The sequence below is a fragment of the Schistocerca piceifrons genome, chromosome 2 (genome assembly GCF_021461385.2).
Source record: "Schistocerca piceifrons isolate TAMUIC-IGC-003096 chromosome 2, iqSchPice1.1, whole genome shotgun sequence".
Taxonomy (NCBI): Eukaryota; Metazoa; Arthropoda; class Insecta; order Orthoptera; family Acrididae; genus Schistocerca; species Schistocerca piceifrons.
Genome location: NC_060139.1, coordinates 282,594,398 through 282,613,134, shown reverse-complemented (window position 1 = coordinate 282,613,134; position 18,737 = coordinate 282,594,398). Strand labels below are relative to the sequence as shown.

Here is an 18,737-nt window from a genome sequence, read left to right as displayed (position 1 = left end):
GCAACAGACAGCGAAAGGTCATTATTCACAATGTTGAGAATGGGTCTGATGTGGTGTCTGAGTGGAGTACAGTCAAGTGGGCAGTGCCCCAGGGATTAGTGTTGGGGCCACTCCTGCTCCTTATTTATATAAATGATGTACCCTCTAGTATTACAGGTAACTCTAAAAAATATTTCTGTTTGCCAATGACACTAGCTTGGTAGTAAAGGGTGTTGTGTGCAACATTGGTCCAGTTTCAAATAGTACAGTTCATGACCTAAGTTCATAGCTTGTAGAAAATAAACTAATGCTAAATCATAGTAAGACTCATTTTTACAGTTTCTAACAATTCAACAAAAGCTGATGTGTTAACTTCACAGAATGGGCATATGATTAGTGAAACTGAACAGTTCAAATTTCTAGGTGTTCAGAAAAATAGTAAACTGTTGTGGAAAGCCCACGTTCAGGATCTTGTTCAAAGACTTAATGCTGCCATTTTTACTACGCAAACGTTATCTGAAGTGAGTGATTGTTCGACACGAAAATTAGTCTACTTTGCTTATTTTCATTCACTTATGTTGTATGGTATTATATTTTGGGGTAACTCTCCCCATTCTAAAAGGATATTTTTGGCTCAGAAACAGGGGGTTCAGGCAATAAGTGGTGCAAGTTCATGAACCTCGTGTCGACCCCTGTTCATGAGTCTGGGTATTTTGACAATGGCCTCTCAATATATACACTCCTGGAAATGGAAAAAAGAACACATTGACACCGGTGTGTCAGACCCACCATACTTGCTCCGGACACTGCGAGAGGGCTGTACAAGCAATGATCACACGCACGGCACAGCGGACACACCAGGAACCGCGGTGTTGGCCGTCGAATGGCGCTAGCTGCGCAGCATTTGTGCACCGCCGCCGTCAGTGTCAGCCAGTTTGCCGTGGCATACGGAGCTCCATCGCAGTCTTTAACACTGGTAGCATGCCGCGACAGCGTGGACGTGAACCGTATGTGCAGTTGACGGACTTTGAGCGAGGGCGTATAGTGGGCATGCGGGAGGCCGGGTGGACGTACCGCCGAATTGCTCAACACGTGGGGCGTGAGGTCTCCACAGTACATCGATGTTGTCGCCAGTGGTCGGCGGAAGGTGCACGTGCCCGTCGACCTGGGACCGGACTGCAGCGACGCACGGATGCACGCCAAGACATGTGTGGATGGATATGTGTGTGTGTGCGAGTGTATACCTGTCCTTTTTTCCCCCTAAGGTAAGTCTTCCCGCTCCCGGGATTGGAATGACTCCTTACCCTCTCCCTTAAAACCCATATCCTTTTGTCTTTCCTTCTCCTTCCCTCTTTCCTGACGAGGCAACCATTGGTTGCGAAAGCTAGCATTTTGTGTGTATGTTTGTGTTTGTTTGTGTGTCTATCGACCTGCCAGCGCTTTTGTTTGGTAAGTTTCATCATCTTTCTTTTTAGATATATATATATATATTACTATCATTTCTTGTTAACAATATTAGCTTACTTCCAAGAACAAGCAGCTCTCACTCAGATAATACTCGGCAGAAATCAAACCTGCATTTGGATCAGACTTCCTTAACTTTTGTGCAGAAAGGTGTGCAGTATACTGCTGCATCCATATTCAATAAGCTACCACTCAAATTCAAAAATCTCAGCAGTAATCCACGCGCTTTCAAACCGAAACTTAAGAGTTCCTCATGGGTCACTCCTTCTATTCTGTCGAGGAGCTCCTTGAAAAATTAAGCTGATTCTTGTGTTTACTTGAACTTATGGACTGACATTTTTGGGTTCATAAACACTTATTCTTATCTGTTATTACTTTTATGTTGTAATTTCATGTACTGACATGTTCCATGAACTTGGAGGTTTGCTCCTCAATTTGGTCCTACAGAACTTGACGTGTAAATAAATAAATAAAATGTATAAACATCAACATATATAAATACTTAATGTAATTATGATGATGATTATGGACTTCTCAAAAAGATAAGCAACAATAAATAATTATTTGTACTTTATTTTTTAAATGTATGTTTTGCACAAATAGGTCTATATACGACAGTGTTTTCTTTGCTTCATGTTGTTAGAGGTAAATCTTCGTCTTTGGGAACTTTGTAGTATGAGTTTGAAAGGCAAGAATGGAGTACAAGTTAGTGTGTTGTGTTAGCATTGTGGTTGATTTTGATTTTTATTGTGAAGTGAAACAACAGAAAATATATCTATTTAACAACGTCAAGTCCACCAGTGTTCAGGTTATTTAATAAAATGAAGCTGAGCATCCTACAGACCAGTATTAAAAGTTGCATATCAGAATGGCCTATGGTCTTCCAACTTTGAAGAACAAAGAACAATTAAATGATGATTATTATGTAAATTTTTTATACAAGTTCTACCGTTGCTACCTCTCGCTGCACTGTGTCACTTTGGCTGGTGCTTTCAAAGACTTTGGATAGTAATGGGATCAGTGAAATTGGCCTGTAGTTTGCAGGTTGATTTGCTTCCCTTCTTAAGGACGAGACTCACCTTGGATAATTTGAGGGGATCAGGTAAAATATCCTCTGTAAGACACAAGTTTATAGAGTATGAATGGCACTACAGGGTAATACATAACTTTTTCAGTAGGTTATTTGATACATGGTTTACCTCACTAAAGCTGCTTAATGAAGGTCCAGCCTGATCATGATTTAGGTTTGTGCTCTTAAGATAATCCATATATGTTTCATTAGATTTTCTTACTAACTTTTTGATTTCCTCTGCATAGGTTATGAAGTGCTGGTTGGGTGTATCTGCTGGTACTGCCACTGTGTTATCAGAGGTTCTGACTACATCTTAAATATTATTAATTAATGACCAGGCTGCTTTGCATTTGTTTTTACTGTATTTTTATGAAATTATTATTGGGTCTTTGTTTAGCCACTCTTTCTTGTACAGTTTCTTGGCAATTTTTTGTAGATTCTTAATTTCATCAGAATTATTAATTTTTCTTCTACCTCTTTAGATTCTCCAATTCTTGGGTGTGCCATGGCTTTCCCTTTCTACTTAAATGCCTTTTTTTTCTTTGGAACAAGATGAGCATTTAAGATACTAATTAAATAACTGTGGAAGGTTTCATAAACAAGTTGGGTATTGGAACCACATGTTAGAAATAGTTTGTCCTAGTCTTTATGCTCAGTAGGCGCACTAGTTTTTTCAGACTGTATTTTGTTAGTAGTAAGATATTTTTTTACTTAGTTAACTTTTGTTGGGACATGTTCCTGTCCACTTTTATACTATGTTTTAACTATACTGCTAACATATACTGTCATCTGGGAAAATAAATTATTTCACACTGGTGGAATACATGTCATGAGGACACTTAATAGAGACACTACCTACGCATGCTTTTAGCCTAGTAGGTTTTGAATTAAAATAGTGGAAATTGTGCTGCCTTAGGATATTCAATAACTTTTTTACACTAGGTATGTTCCAGTTACATCAAAGCTTGAATTCATGCCTCCCCCAACCCCCACCACCACTTTGTTACATAGCAGAGTACACCATCTAAGTAGTATGTTCATCTGAGTTGGGAGCAAGGCAGGCACATGCTAAAATAACTTTCATTACATCACATATTGTACCCACAATTTCAAAGTGTTTCTCAACACATGCCCAACTGAGATCAAGTAAACACACTGAATATTTGAAGCGGCATGTGGAACAGATTTCTCAAAAAACAATTATCAGTTTCTAAGAAAGCCAAAACAGCATACCTACAGGTATCCTACTTAATTGCAAAATCCATCTCACTGCACATTATTGGTGAGAAATTACTTTTCCCTGCGGCTGTCAAAGGTTTGTGTAAAAGTATGAAGTTGATACCGCTCTCAGATGATAGTGTGGTTCCTCATATTGATGCAATAGCCACTGACTGGAAAAATCAATTGCACATCTTCATGACAGCCCAAAATTTGCCAGCATCTTGAAGACAGTCCTGATATCAGACATCTTTCATAGCTTCTAATTAATTTCTGTACTCTCCAGATATAAAAATGAAATGAACATGGACTTTCTATTTTGTAAAGCTCTGGAAGGGAGACTATACGTGAAGATATTTTCTCCCTTGTGAATTCCTTTTTTGTTGACAATAATCTGATATGGACAAATTGACTTGGTATATGTACGATGGGATGGCAGCACTTACTGAAACTAAAATGGGGCTCATGGCTGTTTCTCCTTCAGTACAATTCACACTTTGCATGATGCATAGGAAGGCATTGGCCTCTCGAGTAGTACAACAGGAAGTCAATGAAGTGCTGAACGATGCAATTAGTGGTGCAAATTTTGTGAAACCAAGAGCTTTAAACAGTAGCCTTCTTTCAAGGGGATGAGTTTTACTCATGATTCACTTCTACTGCACACAAGTACATTGGTTGTCTCGTGTTAGCTAGTTCCTCATTGTGTTGTGGAGTTGAAGGATGAACTTTATGTGTTCCTGTTGAACAGATTTCACACACTCACAGCTCCATTTCTAGACGAAAAATGGCCTTTAATGTCGTACCAATGGGCTGATGTTTTTGAGAAACTGATTGATCCTCATAAATCAGTTCCATGCGGAAACAGTAATATCTTCTTTCTAGGCAAGTAAGAGCTTGAATCTAAGAGAAAAACTGAACTTTAGAATACCCAGATGGAGAAGAGTAATGCGAGATATCTGCTCATCTGGATGATTTCATGAAGGAAAATAGCCTGGATGTAGGTAAAATTAGTAGATTGTCACAGTGCAACTCGAACACCTTCATCAACAATTTGACAATAAATTTCCAAAACCTTCATCCGAGAATGACTGGATCCACAATCACTTCAATATGATCATTACAGACCATTTGTTAACAGCAGAACACAAAGAACTAATAGACCTCTCAAGTGAGCTAACAGACCTCTCAAGTGACAGAACACTTTGAAATGAATTTAAATTGAAGTCTCTTGAAAATTTTTGGGTGCAGACTTGGAATGAATATCCCAATTTAGCAAGATGGACAGTGGATGTGTTATTACCCTTCACATCAACTTACTTGTCTGAGTCACCATTTTCTAAAAAAATGACATTACCAAGACAAAACACTGGTCTTGACTGCAATTGAAAGAGGATCTGCGAGTTGCTATTTCAAAGATGCAACAAAGATTTGATCTGATTTCTTCACAAATTCAAGAACAAACACTAAATTTGGAAATGTCAGAAAATTTCCAAATATTGAATCTTGGGCATTTTTACTCTTGATTATTTCCTTTCTGGATGATCAGTTTGAATATAACAGTTTTTAAACTGGCATTTAAATGTTGACTTTTGTTTTATCATCAAACTCTCTCTCTCTCTCTCTCTCTCTCTCTCTCTCTCTCTCTCTCTCACACACACACACACACACACACACACACACACACACGCACGCACGCACACACACACACACACACACACACACACACACTCACACACACACTTTCACACAAACAAGCACACCTGCCGCACACATAACTCACCACTACCTCTGGCCGCAGAAGACAGAATGCAACTGTCACATTTAATAAAAGCAGCAATCTGTAATGGGGCAGGCAAGAGGAAAGGATAGCAGTGTATGGAGAGAGAATAGCAGTGGCTTGTGGAGCATGCAGGGACTAGGTGGTGGCAGGATAAGGGTGCCAGGTGCAGTGTCGGGAGGCCGTGAGGAAAGGAGGGGGAGGGGTGACGTGAAGTGGAACAGAGAGGAGAAGGGAAAAAGACTGCTGGGTGCACTGGCAAAGAGCAATGAACAATGAGGGTAGTGGACACGAAATGGGACTAGGTGATAGAACAAAGAGGGCGGAGACTATTGGGTGGAGGGTGTGGGGAGACTAGAACACCGTAGGTTGAGGCCAGGATAATTTTGCTTGCAGAGAATGTGTTGTAAGGATAAGTCCCATCTGCACAGTTTAGAGAAACTGGAGGTGGACAGGTGGATCCATATGGCTCGAGTTGTGAAGCAGCCGTTGAAATCAAGCATGTTATGTTCAGCTGCAGGTTGTGGCACAGAGTGGTCCACTTTTGCTCTTGGCCACAATTTGGTGGTGACCATTCATTCTAATGGACAGCTGGTTGGTAGTCATATCAATATAAAAAGCTGTTCAGTGATTGCACAGATCTGGTATTAACATTGCTGCTTTTACAGGTGGCCTGCCCTCTGATGGGGTAGGACAAACCTCTGACAGGATTGGGATAGGGAGCACTGGGTGGATGGATTGGGCAGGTCTTACATCTGGGTCTTCCACAGGTATATGATCCCAGTCACAAGGAGTTGGTATTGAGTGTGGCACAAGGATGGACTAGGACATTGTGGAGGTTGGGTATGCGATAGAACACCACTTTAGGATGGGAGGGAACGATCTTGGGTAGTATGTTCCTCATTTCAGGGCATGATGATAGATAATCAAAGCCCTGACAAAAGATGTGGTTTAGTTGTTCCAGTCTGGGGTGGTACTGGGTCATGAAGGGGACTCTCCTTTGTAGCTGCTTCTTGGGGTGATGGGAGGATTGGGGTTGTGTGGAGATTATGGCATGAGAACTGATTTGTGAACTAATTTGCAAAAGAATATGTAGTGAAATACACACATTTCCTCAGTTCCATTAATTGCACATACATACATGGTTATTTATAAACTAGCTGTAATTGTTAATTTTCACCCCCTTTTAATTATACTTATATATGATCATGTTTTGAAAAAAAAAAGTTTAACTATGATGTGATCAAAGGACACTATTGTAACAATTAGACAAAAGTAAATAGGTATCATAAGCTGCATTTGTGTCAAGTATGAGAAGTGCCGCGGAAGGAAAGAAAAATGGGGGAGGGGGTTGGGGGACAAAATTATTTATGTTGCAGATGAGAGTGCAATGGAAAAAGTTTGAGAACCTCTGCTATAGCTGACTGATGTGTGGCATACAGAAACACGTAGCAGAAAACAGTATTTATACTAGCTTTTAAGCTCTTGCTCTTTCTCTAGTAGAAGAACCCACATTCACATGAGCAACCACACAGACACCCAAATGCACACACCAGCAACTGCTGGTGCGTGTGTTTGGATGTGTGTATGGTTGCACATGTGAATATGTGTTCTTGTACTAGAAAAGAGCAAGGGATTGAAAGCTAGTCTAATTATTAATATTTAACTGACACGCTATTATTTCTCAACAGGTATATGTTGCATACTTCTGGTATTACAGTACGTTTCTATATAAGTTTAGGTACAGCAAAAACTACATTATTGATATAGAATTCTGGACACTAGCTACCTTCATTTAAACTGGTTTCATTACTTACGAGTTAATGCAAGCATTCAGGCTGAATATCCACTGTCTAAATGTTTCATCTCTCTGATGCAGGTTGATGGCCTCCTCAGGGATCCCACCTTTCCCCAGCATCTTTAAGTATCTCACTTCTCGGAGAAGTATTACAAGCTGAAATATTAACGAAAATCATCATAATTTCTAACAAATATGCCTTGTCTCTACGAACAGTCTTTTATGTTAAGAGTTGTTCTCTTTATGATTCTGTAGCTTGTGAAAACAATGACAAACAACCATCAGAAATAACTACAGCCACTGATTCAAGAATACTAATACATTTAAAAGTAAGTGAGCATGAACAGCTTAACCAGAAGTAGAAAATTTTATTGACTGGGGAGAAATCATGAAGGAAGTACCATAGGGTTCAATTTTGGGTCCACTCCTATTCCTTATAAACGTGAATGACCTTCCATGTAACATGAATCCAGCAGAACTGGTACTTTTTGAAGACATTATTAATGTTGTAATAAATCTCATTACAGAGAAAGAAACAAAAGAGATAGTTATTGATGTTTTTCAAACAATTATTACATGGTTCTCTGAAAACACTCTCTCTCTAAATTTTTAGAAAACATGCAATGGTATATTGAGTTCTGTGCAACAAAGAAGAGTCATACCAAGAACTGATGTGGGACATGAGCTGAAGTTAGTAAAAGGGTAAAATGCTCCAAGTTTTTTGGTGTACATATTGATGAAACTTGGAAGAAGCGTATTACTGAGCTGGTAAACAATTTGGTTCAGTTGCTTTTGCTCTCTGTCTAATTCCTGGCATTGCAAACAATAACTGCTAATGTTGGAAACAAACAAATCAACCTCCTAAGACATTTTGCACATTTACACTCAATAATGTTTATGGAATAATTTTCTGGGGTAACTCTCAAATAAAAAGAAAGTACTGATTGCACAACAGCGAACAGTAACAATAATATGTGGTCTTCATCTGTGATCATCACATAGGTACCTCTTCAAGGAGTTAGGCATTTAGACTCCACATCCTCACACATATATTCATAAATAATCCATCACAATTTCAGAAGAATAGCAGTGCACATACCTACAACACTAGTGGAAAAAAATCTGATTTATTACCCACTAATGAAGCTGTCACTGACTCAGAAAGCAATTCAATATGTAGCAATAATTTTTTTCATTGTTTCCCAATAACATAAAATGCCTTACAGGAAGCAAAGCAAGTTTTAAATCTAACCTAAAATCACTTCTTCTGTGCAACTCTTCCTCATCCATGGACGAATTGTTATTTAAACACAGGTGTGTTTAATAGTTGTGTGAGTAAGACTACTGAAAAATAATATGTTCATTAATGTTAACAATAAAACTGACTCATTCCACATAACACTGGTAGAAGAATGATTCATATGATCTATGGAACATGTAAATAACCAACTAATTCATTTTTAAAATAAGTTCTTCATGTGCTTGAGAAAGTTGCAATTGGAGAAAAAAATTCTTTTCAGTGAAAGGCTCAACAGTCCTTCAGTAATGAAGACCAACTGAAATGTAAATTTTAGCAAATGGACACAACTACAATGATTAAGGCAATCACACTGATTTGAATTTGGGGCAACAAATCAAATATATCTAGTACTTACTGAAGTGGCAAGGAGTGAAGAAGGTGGGTGTGTATCATTAATATAAATCCCTACTTGTAACACTTACTTCTTCACTGAAGTTTAAGTTCAGAGTAAAACCCTTCTTTCTTGTTAATATGGTTTTATTTAGATTTTCTGCACAGATGTTAGGAACGGTGGTCATCCAATTAGTGAAAATATAATCTTCAAATGAATCAAGAGATTCAAATAAATTATCACATCTTCTTATGAGGTTTTCTGCTTCTTCAGACTTCCTCAGTCTGCAACAAGACAACAAATTCATGATATCCAGCCATAAAAATAGCAACTTATTATACAAACTAACACTGTACAGTTTTTTTCCAGATTATGTTTTTGCTTTTTTGCAAATAACATGAAGATGCAGTGCACAGCACACCTTTCCTCTAAACTGAAGAAGGGAATTCTGCCTGAACACACCATTCAGTCCTGTAATCAGCACAACCTCAGGCATCACTGGCAGACCCTGTTCTACTTCCACCTCTGCCCATATTCCAGCCTACCCTCCAACCCCCACTCACAATTTATTACTTTTCTTGCTATACTCTCATATATTACATTGGCTTATAGCTCTATGGCTCTCCATTTCACTGTTTTCTCGGCATTCACTCACCCTCTGTACCTATATTCTATCCTATCCCACCCCACCTCTAACCCCAGCTAGCTGTCGCCCAATATGCAACTGTGGTAACCTTCCTTTGCAACCATATTCTAAACATTTTCCCCACTGTCCTTCCCTCTTACTAGACTTAGCCCCATCTGTCCCATCTGTCACTCATCTCTTCCATGGTCTCCTTCATTAATAAACTCAATCCAGTTTAAATGTTCAAGTTCTTGTTTATGCATATACAAACTGCTCAATGCCTTCACTATATGGTGAGCAGTTGCCGTTAGTGCCTTTGTCTGTATTCCACCCTTAATTTCCCATTTTCATATTAAAGTAGTTGATCAGTTGGATAATTTGACCACATATAAACCTTTGTAGAGAAACTGTTCATTATTCTGACGAGCATTAACATGCAGGTCTGTTCTAGAAAGCGGTGTGTGTTTTTGGAATGAAGTAACATCAGTCAAGGAAAAATCCAGGATGGGATAACAACAATATTATGACAAGGATAGATCACCATTCACCATATTGAGCATACGCTGAGTCGCAGAGAGGCACAAGTGAAAGATTGCTGTAAATTTAAGCTTTCAGCCAAAAGGCTTTCTTCTGAAGTAGAAAACATGCACACATTCACATAAGCACAAGCCACACACACACACACACAACCGTGGTTCCAGCCACTGTAGACTGCAACTATGCAGCAATATGGCATTTGTGGTGGAGAGTAAGGAGGAGCCACAGGCAGGGACAGTGAGAGGTAGCAATTTAAGGGTTGGGCAAAGCTGATGGGTTGTGACAGTATAGTGCTGCAAGGTGCAGTCTGGGGTTTGGGAGGGAAGGAGGGGGGAGGGAGGGGGGGGGGGCGGGAGCTGCACCTAGCAGCACTATTCTGTCTCCAACATGTCTCTGCACACTCCCACAGGCAACACAGCATCTTTCCCCAACCCTTATCTTCCTACCCCTCACCATCCCTACCTGTGTCTCCTCCTTACTCTCCTCCATGCATGCCATATTGCTGCTCCCATCAGGCATAGTTGTAGACCATAGTTCAGCCACAGCAGCCAGAGATGGTAGTCATATGTGTGCGAGTTGTGCTTTTGTGGATGTATGTGTGTTTCCAACTTCAGAAGAAGGCCTTTGAGCCAAAAGCTTAATGTATAGTAGTCTTTTCACTGTGCCCTCTGCAACTCAATGTCTTTTCTATATGGTGAGTATAAATCCATCCCTTTCATAATATTATTATATGTCATAGGAAAAAGGACAGATTCACATGTCAAAGTAGGGATAGGATTTTTTAAATTAAAGAAGTAATAACATCTCAGTACATGGTCTGCTCCATGGATTTGAAGATAGCTGCAGTAAATATCATCATCATACCTCATACAAACTCTCTCTCTCTCTCTCTCTCTCTCTCTGTGTGTGTATGTGTGTGTGTGTGTGTGTGTGTGTGTGAGTGGTGCACACTGAGACAGCATCAAATTCAACCTGTATCTAAAAAGTCAGAATTGAGATCCAGAATAGTAAAAAAAAATATGCTACAAAGAAATATCCTATGGGAGTTCTAAATGAGGTGGTGCTCTTTGCATATTAGCCTTCCAAAATATGTGAGACTGAGACTTAACTGATACTGAAACATTACTCAGTAAAATATTTTCTACAGTCTACTCTAAATATGACAAAAGTGTTCTTATCAATGAAGTAGGCATGGATTTGCAAGGTGCAAAGTCATCATATAAACCTCCTTTTATAACACTAATAAGATTTCCAATAAATGTCTTACAATGGGACATTCAAACACTTTGTTTTGTGGAAGAATGAGCTAAACTTTGACTAGCAAGAACAACACAGAAACACATTTAGATAGCACAAACTACATGAAGGGGAAGGACAACTTCTGCGAAGTTATAATACAGAATCGTAATTTGCCAATTTTTGCAACAGCCTGAATTTTGTGCATATAAGAACATTCCTGGCAGCACATACACTGTTGCCAGTTTTCAAATGTGGAGCACTAACAGCTGCAGGCAAAAACAGTAGCACTGTACACAGCTGTTTCAACAATGACATTTTGCCATAGAGATGGTTACAAATTTGCTAACGTTATTGGTTGAGGTACGCCCACAAAGTTGTTGTGCACAGTCCACTGCAACTGACAGGGAACAACTTATGCTGACTCAACTATAGTTTATCCACAAAATTTGAAACTTCTTGGCAGATTGAAACTATGCCCTCAAAACTTCACTCTGTCATACCTCTTTACCTTGATTCCAAAGAGGTGCTGGCAGAAGTAAAGCTCTGAGGATGGATCTTGAGTCACCCTAGGATAGCTCAATCGGTAGAACACCTGTCCATGAAAGACAAAGTTCTCTGGATTTGAGTCTCAATCCAGTATATAGTTTTAATCTGCCAGGAAGTTTCAAATCGGCATTCTTTATGATGCAGAGTCAAAATTCAATCTCTATCACAAAGACATTTGATGATTTCATTGGATTCATGTCAGAGTTTTGAGCATTTTCTTCCAACTAGAGTAACAAAAACAAAGTAGGAGAAGCTATTAATAGCGGTAGTGCTACTAATTTATATATGATGTTATTGTATATGGATATGAAATTTAACCACACAGCTATGCACTTGTTTTACATATAGGTTTCAAAGCATTACAGCTTCATTCCCAACACAAAAAATTCATCTGTGATTGTACAAGGTGAGTAAACAGACAACATTACTGATAAATTCCACTGACAAGTGTGAAAACAATACAAGTGAACTGAAAAACAGCAAAAGCTGATTTGTGTGTACATGAAACAACAGTGATGAAAAGTTACAAACTTCTGTAGTGAGACACATTAGTAGGCGAACCTCATGGCAATACTGAGTGGCAAGTAAATATCCTATAGACCATCACAAATGACTTAAGATTAGAGATAAAACTGCATATTAATTTCAAGATTTCTTTAAATGTTTTAGTAGTTCAAGGGATAAATGAGATACATACATAGTAAGTAATGAGAGTAATTGGTTAGGGATATTTTTTCAAGTGTAGACACAATATTTTATTTTTCTGTTAACATCCAATGCATTTCGGAGCTAAAACTGAATTTTTAATGAATGTGATGATGTTTTTTAGTGCTGCATCTGCTTCAGGTCATCACCTAGACATAAATAAACAACACAGTTTGTAATTTCATGAGGAAAGCATCTTAGACAAGATTAACCAACAAATGAAGTATTATTAGTGGTTACCTGCATTTAAGCAAAAAATCTTCATCTTCTGCATTAGTAAAAAACTTCCTCACTTGAATTTATATGTAAAATGATTTAATATGTATCAGAACACTACAATTTTCAAACAATGCATATTAATTTGCGATTCAAGAATTTATTAATGTAGCAAATGATGTATTATTTTTGTTTGTTTGAACAGATGAAATAAAATAAAATAAAATTACACAAATGAGTGTAAGTTAAAAGTATTTATGCTTCACTGAAATTTAATTTTTTAGTTAAAATACTTCCAGTATCCTACACATCCCTTTTCATCAAGTGTTATAATTATAAACATCTGAAAAATTCTCAGGTTCGCCACAGATAGCAGTCTTTCATAAAACACCTCATCTTTCTGCAATAGTGGTGTTTATTTATGATGTATGTTTAATCATTTCCACAAAAGGCATTGTGTCTTCAATGGATGCTATGAAATAGTGTACAGTTCTGTTTGACCTAACATTTTACACAAATAAAATAGTACATACTGTTATATTAAATTGGTGCATTAGTCTGTAGCAGTTTTGTTTTGCATGTTGGTATTTTGGTTGTTATGGGTTTATTTACTGACTGCTATTTTTTATTTGTACTTCACTGTTGCTATCTGAGTTTACATATTGTCATTTTGTAACCTGGAAATAGCTAGTGGAGCTTTGGACACTAGAAAATGGAAGCCAAGTGGAGAAATATGAACATTCTGACATATTCTCCTGTTTTAGTTCAACAGAGGGGTTAACAGCAGCACAGGCACCAAGAAACATTTGTGCTGAGTATGGGGATAATGTCATTGGACACAGCATGACCAGAAAATGGCTTTCTCATTTTAAGGAGGATCTTTCTGACATTAGTGACTCTCCGCATTCAGGATGACCATTTGTTGATGAAGATCATTTAAACTCTTAACCCACAATGATAGACATCAGTGTACTTGAGAACTGGTAAATGTGATGAACTGTGATCATTCCACCACTGCACTAATTTGCACCTAATGGGGAAGGTTCAAAAATCAGTTGTATGGGTACTGCAAGATCTAAGCCATATCCAAAAAAATTTATGGGTGGCCCTATGAGGTCTCTGCATGCTCATCATCAACTGGCTCATGAACAACACTGAGTATTCCTATCCTGTGTCATTACTGATGACAAGAAATGGTGCTTTATGCTAACATAAGGATAAGAAAGGAATGGTTAGCCCAAAAAAAGCACCAATTCCCGATACAAAAACCCGAAAGTATTAATAAAACAATAATATTATGCATGTGGTGGAACAGCACTGGTGTGGTGCACTACAAACTGCTTCCTCAAAGTGTAACCATCACTACTGACATTTATCGTCAACTACTGAGATGTCTTGTAGATGCAATCTACGAAAAATGACCGAAGAGTATTGTAAGTAGTGAAAGAGAATTTATTACTGATGACCAAAGTCTCTATTATGTGTAACTGTTGTGTTTATTAAACACTTATGGAAAAACGCTATTAACTTATGCATCAACCAAATAATTTTCTTGCCTTGATGCCAGTGCTTCCTTCCAAGTGGTCACAGGTTGAAAGATGTATTTCCACTTCATGTATGAAATTTTGACACATATTTTCATTGAAATTGTCAGTTTCTTTTCCTTTCCAAACTCTGATCCTTGTTACATGTTCACTGATGTTCAAGTAATCAATAAACAAGATCATCATGTTAGCTGTAATAGTTATGAAGGAAGAACTGTTTACTTTCTTGGTTTCTGTTTCCTTGTCTGTATGCAGCAGCGCTGTTAGTCTCCTGCCTACAATTTTTTGTTCTTTTCCTTCCTCCCTGTGTTTACTGTGTATGGGCATTGAGGCTCTCTGGTGGAGACAGGTGACAGGATGGGGCTCTTGCAACTCGAACACCCCTGAGACCTTTATTTACTTTGCAGAAGTTCATCATAGAGGACCCGTGCCTATAGGCACTGAGTGGTGGGTACTGAATCAAAGGATCATATGGCATGACACAGGGACAAGGTGTAGCCAGCAATTGCCACGTCTGGCTCAACTCATCAACTTGGCAACACATGCATTTGTTGGCTGATTGTGCTGGCTCAGCTGTAGGCAAGGCAGCTCAGATAGGCTAAGACACAGACAAGGCTGGCTGGTGGATAGCCCCAGTGTGTGGCAGTGAAGGCATCTGGGTGTGAACCCCAAAACTCAGTCTGGCTGGTGGCACCTAGCATTACCAGACACCTAGTGGTTCAGTGGCTGAGAGGGCCTAAGTTTAAGCCTTGGCCCATTAGTGATAGGACTGGAACCCCAGGCAGGTGAACCTGCCAAGATGGTGGTACAGCCATGATAGCCTCACAGTGGAACCCCACACTGCAGTAGACACCATCTCAATGACTAACTGAATCCGTGCCTAGCCTGGCCAGATACCCAGCACTTGCATGTGACAGGGCAGTCTTGTTGCTGACTGGTTGCCTCAAGTCTGCCACAGTAACCCGTGCCATGGGAACTGCACCGGTCATTAGCTGGACAGTCATGTTGTGACACCTAGATGGAGGGTGTGGCAAAATGTTGCACCACTGGGTTACGGCAAGTAACATGATTACAGCAGCAGGTCCTTGCCTTGGCTCACAGAACTACAAATGTTTCTATTTGTTGTAAATTTATTGTTCAGTTTTTTAGTATCATTATCTAGGTATCCAATATTTGTAAAAATGTGCTGGAGTGCTGCTTGGTTTTGTGGATGCGGGTGAGTTGAGGTTTGGTGTACGATTGCATCAGAACTGTGAACTTTCAATAAATTTCAAATAATGGAACTGCATCTTTTATCCTGTAGCCAAATTAGAGAAAGCAAATACACCATCAGGATAGGGGAAAAAAAGAGTGTGTCATTTTAATCATGTAAAAAATTAGGACAAGAACTGTGTACTATGCCAGCACATAACACTGAAGCCACTTGTCATACATAGGAAAAATGCAAAATGTATCTAGGTAACTAACACCCCAGCAATGCAACAAGAACATGCTACTTTACAAATATTTACAAAGCTAAAACCTGCTGGAAGATCAAAACTGTGTGCAGGACCCAGTCTGACAAAAAGTTTTAATCTGCCAGGAGGTTTCAAAACAATGCACATTTTGCTATAGAGTGAAAGAACCAAGCAGGAGTATTTATGTAGAGCTTGCGGTAAATGGCTATTCCAATGAGTTTGTTATAAATGGCAGACTTTCTAGAATTTTTTAAACCTAAGTAGGCACATCTAATGTACATCTACACAAATATCCTGCAAACCATTTATGGTGTGTGGTGGAGGGTATTTTGTACCACTACTAGTAGCTTCCTTTTCTGTTCCATTCACAAATAGAGCAAGGGAAAATCAACTGCCTACACATCTCGATATCAGCCCTAACTCCTCTTATCTTTATGGTCCTTATCTGAAATATAGTTGGCTGCAGTATAATTGTTTTGCAGTCAGTTTCAAGTGTTAGTTCTCCAAAAGAATGTTGTCTTCCCTCAGGGATTCCCCTAGAGTTCACGTAGCATCACATAATACTTGCATCCTGACTGAAGCTACCAACAACAAATCTACTAGCGCACCTATGAACGGCTTTGATGTCTTCCTTTAATCCAACCTGGTGGAGATCCCAAACACTCGAGTAATACTCAAGAATGGGTTGCACTAATGTTCTATGAGGGAGGTTTGATACGTCTGATAAATTTCCACGAAGGAATGGAACATTTCTGTTGCACCTTCATGGTTGGCAAGCTTAATCATGATTATTCCCAGATTTGTATAAAGAATTTCAACAATGTACAGTGTACAGTTCATTGCTGACAGCCATCTGAATTGGTCAGTGAGTCGTCTGGCGATCGATAATGGAGAAAATGGAGTTTTGTGCTGTTATTAAACATTTTCATTTGAATGATTGGACTGTCACACAAGTCAAAACAGAACTGGATGAAGTTGACATGGAGTCTGCATCATCATTGAAGACCATTTACCTTTGGATAAATGAATTTAAACTCTGTCAGACAAGTACCAAAGGTGAAGCATCCTCCAGTTGTCCATTGGAGGTCACCACAAAAGAAACCATTGACAAAATCCATAACATGGTAATGCAAGACTGCTGAATAAAAGTTAGTATTCTGGCCTGAGCTCCTGGAGTTGGCATTCATGTGTGCGTGAGGTGTGCTTGCTCGTTTCTCTTTTATTGATGAAGGCTGTGGCCGAAAACTCTGTGTAAGTGTCTTTTAACAGTGCCTGCCTGTAATTTAATGTGTCTTCTTTATGGTAAGTAGCAATCTATCTTTTCCCATATTCTTGATAAAAAGTTTGTGAGATTGCAGGACTGTAGGCATCTCAATTGAGGGAGAGCATAATATCCTGCACAGAGAAATGGCTACGAAGAAGCTCTAAGATAGATGGGGGCCACTATCGCTTACAATGACCAAAAGTGCATCCAGCAACAAATTTCAACAGTGTCTGGCAAAGTTTAATCACAATCAACAAGACATTTTGCACTGATTTGTGACATATGATGAAACTTGGATACATTCTACATCTACATCTACATCTACATCTACATCTACATTGATACTCCGCAAGCCACCCAACGGTGTGTGGCGGAGGGCACTTTACGTGCCACTGTCATTACCTCCCTTTCCTGTTCCAGTCGCATATGGTTCGCGGGAAGAACGACTGTCTGAAAGCCTCCGTGCGCGCTCTAATCTCTCTAATTTTACATTCGTGATCTCCTCGGGAGGTATAAGTAGGGGGAAGCAATATATTTGATACCTCATCCAGAAACGCACCCTCTCGAAACCTGGCGAGCAAGCTACACCGCGATGCAGAGCGCCTCTCTTGCAGAGTCTGCCACTTGAGTTTATTAAACATCTCCGTAACGCTATCACGGTTACCAAATAACCCTGTGACGAAACGCGCCGCTCTTCTTTGGATCTTCTCTATCTCCTCCGTCAGACCGATCTGGTACGGATCCCACACTGATGAGCAATACTCAAGTATAGGTCGAACGAGTGTTTTGTAAGCCACCTCCTTTGTTGATGGACTACATTTTCTAAGCACTCTCCCAATGAATCTCAACCTGGTACCCGCCTTACCAACAATTAATTTTATATGATCATTCCACTTCAAATCGTTCCGCACGCATACTCCCAGATATTTTACAGAAGTAACTGCTACCAGTGTTTGTTCCGCTATCATATAATCATACAATAAAGGATCCTTCTTTCTATGTATTCGCAATACATTACATTTGTCTATGTTAAGGGTCAGTTGCCACTCCCTGCACCAAGTGCCTATCCGCTGCAGATCTTCCTGCATTTCGCTACAATTTTCTAATGCTGCAACTTCTCTGTATACTACAGCATCATCCGCGAAAAGCCGCATGGAACTTCCGACACTATCTACTAGGTCATTTATATATATTGTGAAAAGCAACGGTCCCATAACACTCCCCTGTGGCACGCCAGAGGTTACTTTAACGTCTGTAGACGTCTCTCCATTGATAACAACATGCTGTGTTCTGTTTGCTAAAAACTCTTCAATCCAGCCACACAGCTGGTCTGATATTCCGTAGGCTCTTACTTTGTTTATCAGGCGACAGGGCGGAACTGTATCGAATGCCTTCCGGAAGTAAAGAAAAATAGCATCTACCTGGGAGCCTGTATCTAATATTTTCTGGGTCTCATGAACAAATAAAGCGAGTTGGGTCTCACACGATCGCTGTTTCCGGAATCCATGTTGATTCCTACATAGTAGATTCTGGGTTTCCAGAAATGACATGATACGCGAGCAAAAAACATGTTCTAAAATTCTACAAGAGATTACACATTGGAGTCAAAATGGCAGTCTGAACAATGGACAAAAGCTGATGAAAGTGCATCAAAGAAGGCAAAGA

At 39.3% G+C, this 18,737-nt stretch overlaps 1 protein-coding gene across 1 annotated transcript in view; it reads right to left on the bottom strand.

Moving 5' to 3' along the window:
* The window catches only part of LOC124775330 (dynein beta chain, ciliary-like), a 702,744-nt gene that overhangs the window by 543,970 nt on the left and 140,037 nt on the right, over positions 1-18,737 (bottom strand). The window contains exons 15-23 of the mRNA XM_047250162.1: positions 15,954-16,064; positions 15,451-15,608; positions 15,221-15,365; positions 14,666-14,924; positions 14,348-14,502; positions 12,315-12,479; positions 9,289-9,391; positions 9,031-9,223; positions 7,328-7,464 (exon numbers count right to left, since the gene is read on the bottom strand). Of these exons, the coding sequence (XP_047106118.1) occupies positions 7,328-7,464; positions 9,031-9,223; positions 9,289-9,391; positions 12,315-12,479; positions 14,348-14,502; positions 14,666-14,924; positions 15,221-15,365; positions 15,451-15,608; positions 15,954-16,064 (1,426 nt within the window). The remainder of the gene's footprint in view (positions 1-7,327; positions 7,465-9,030; positions 9,224-9,288; positions 9,392-12,314; positions 12,480-14,347; positions 14,503-14,665; positions 14,925-15,220; positions 15,366-15,450; positions 15,609-15,953; positions 16,065-18,737) is intronic.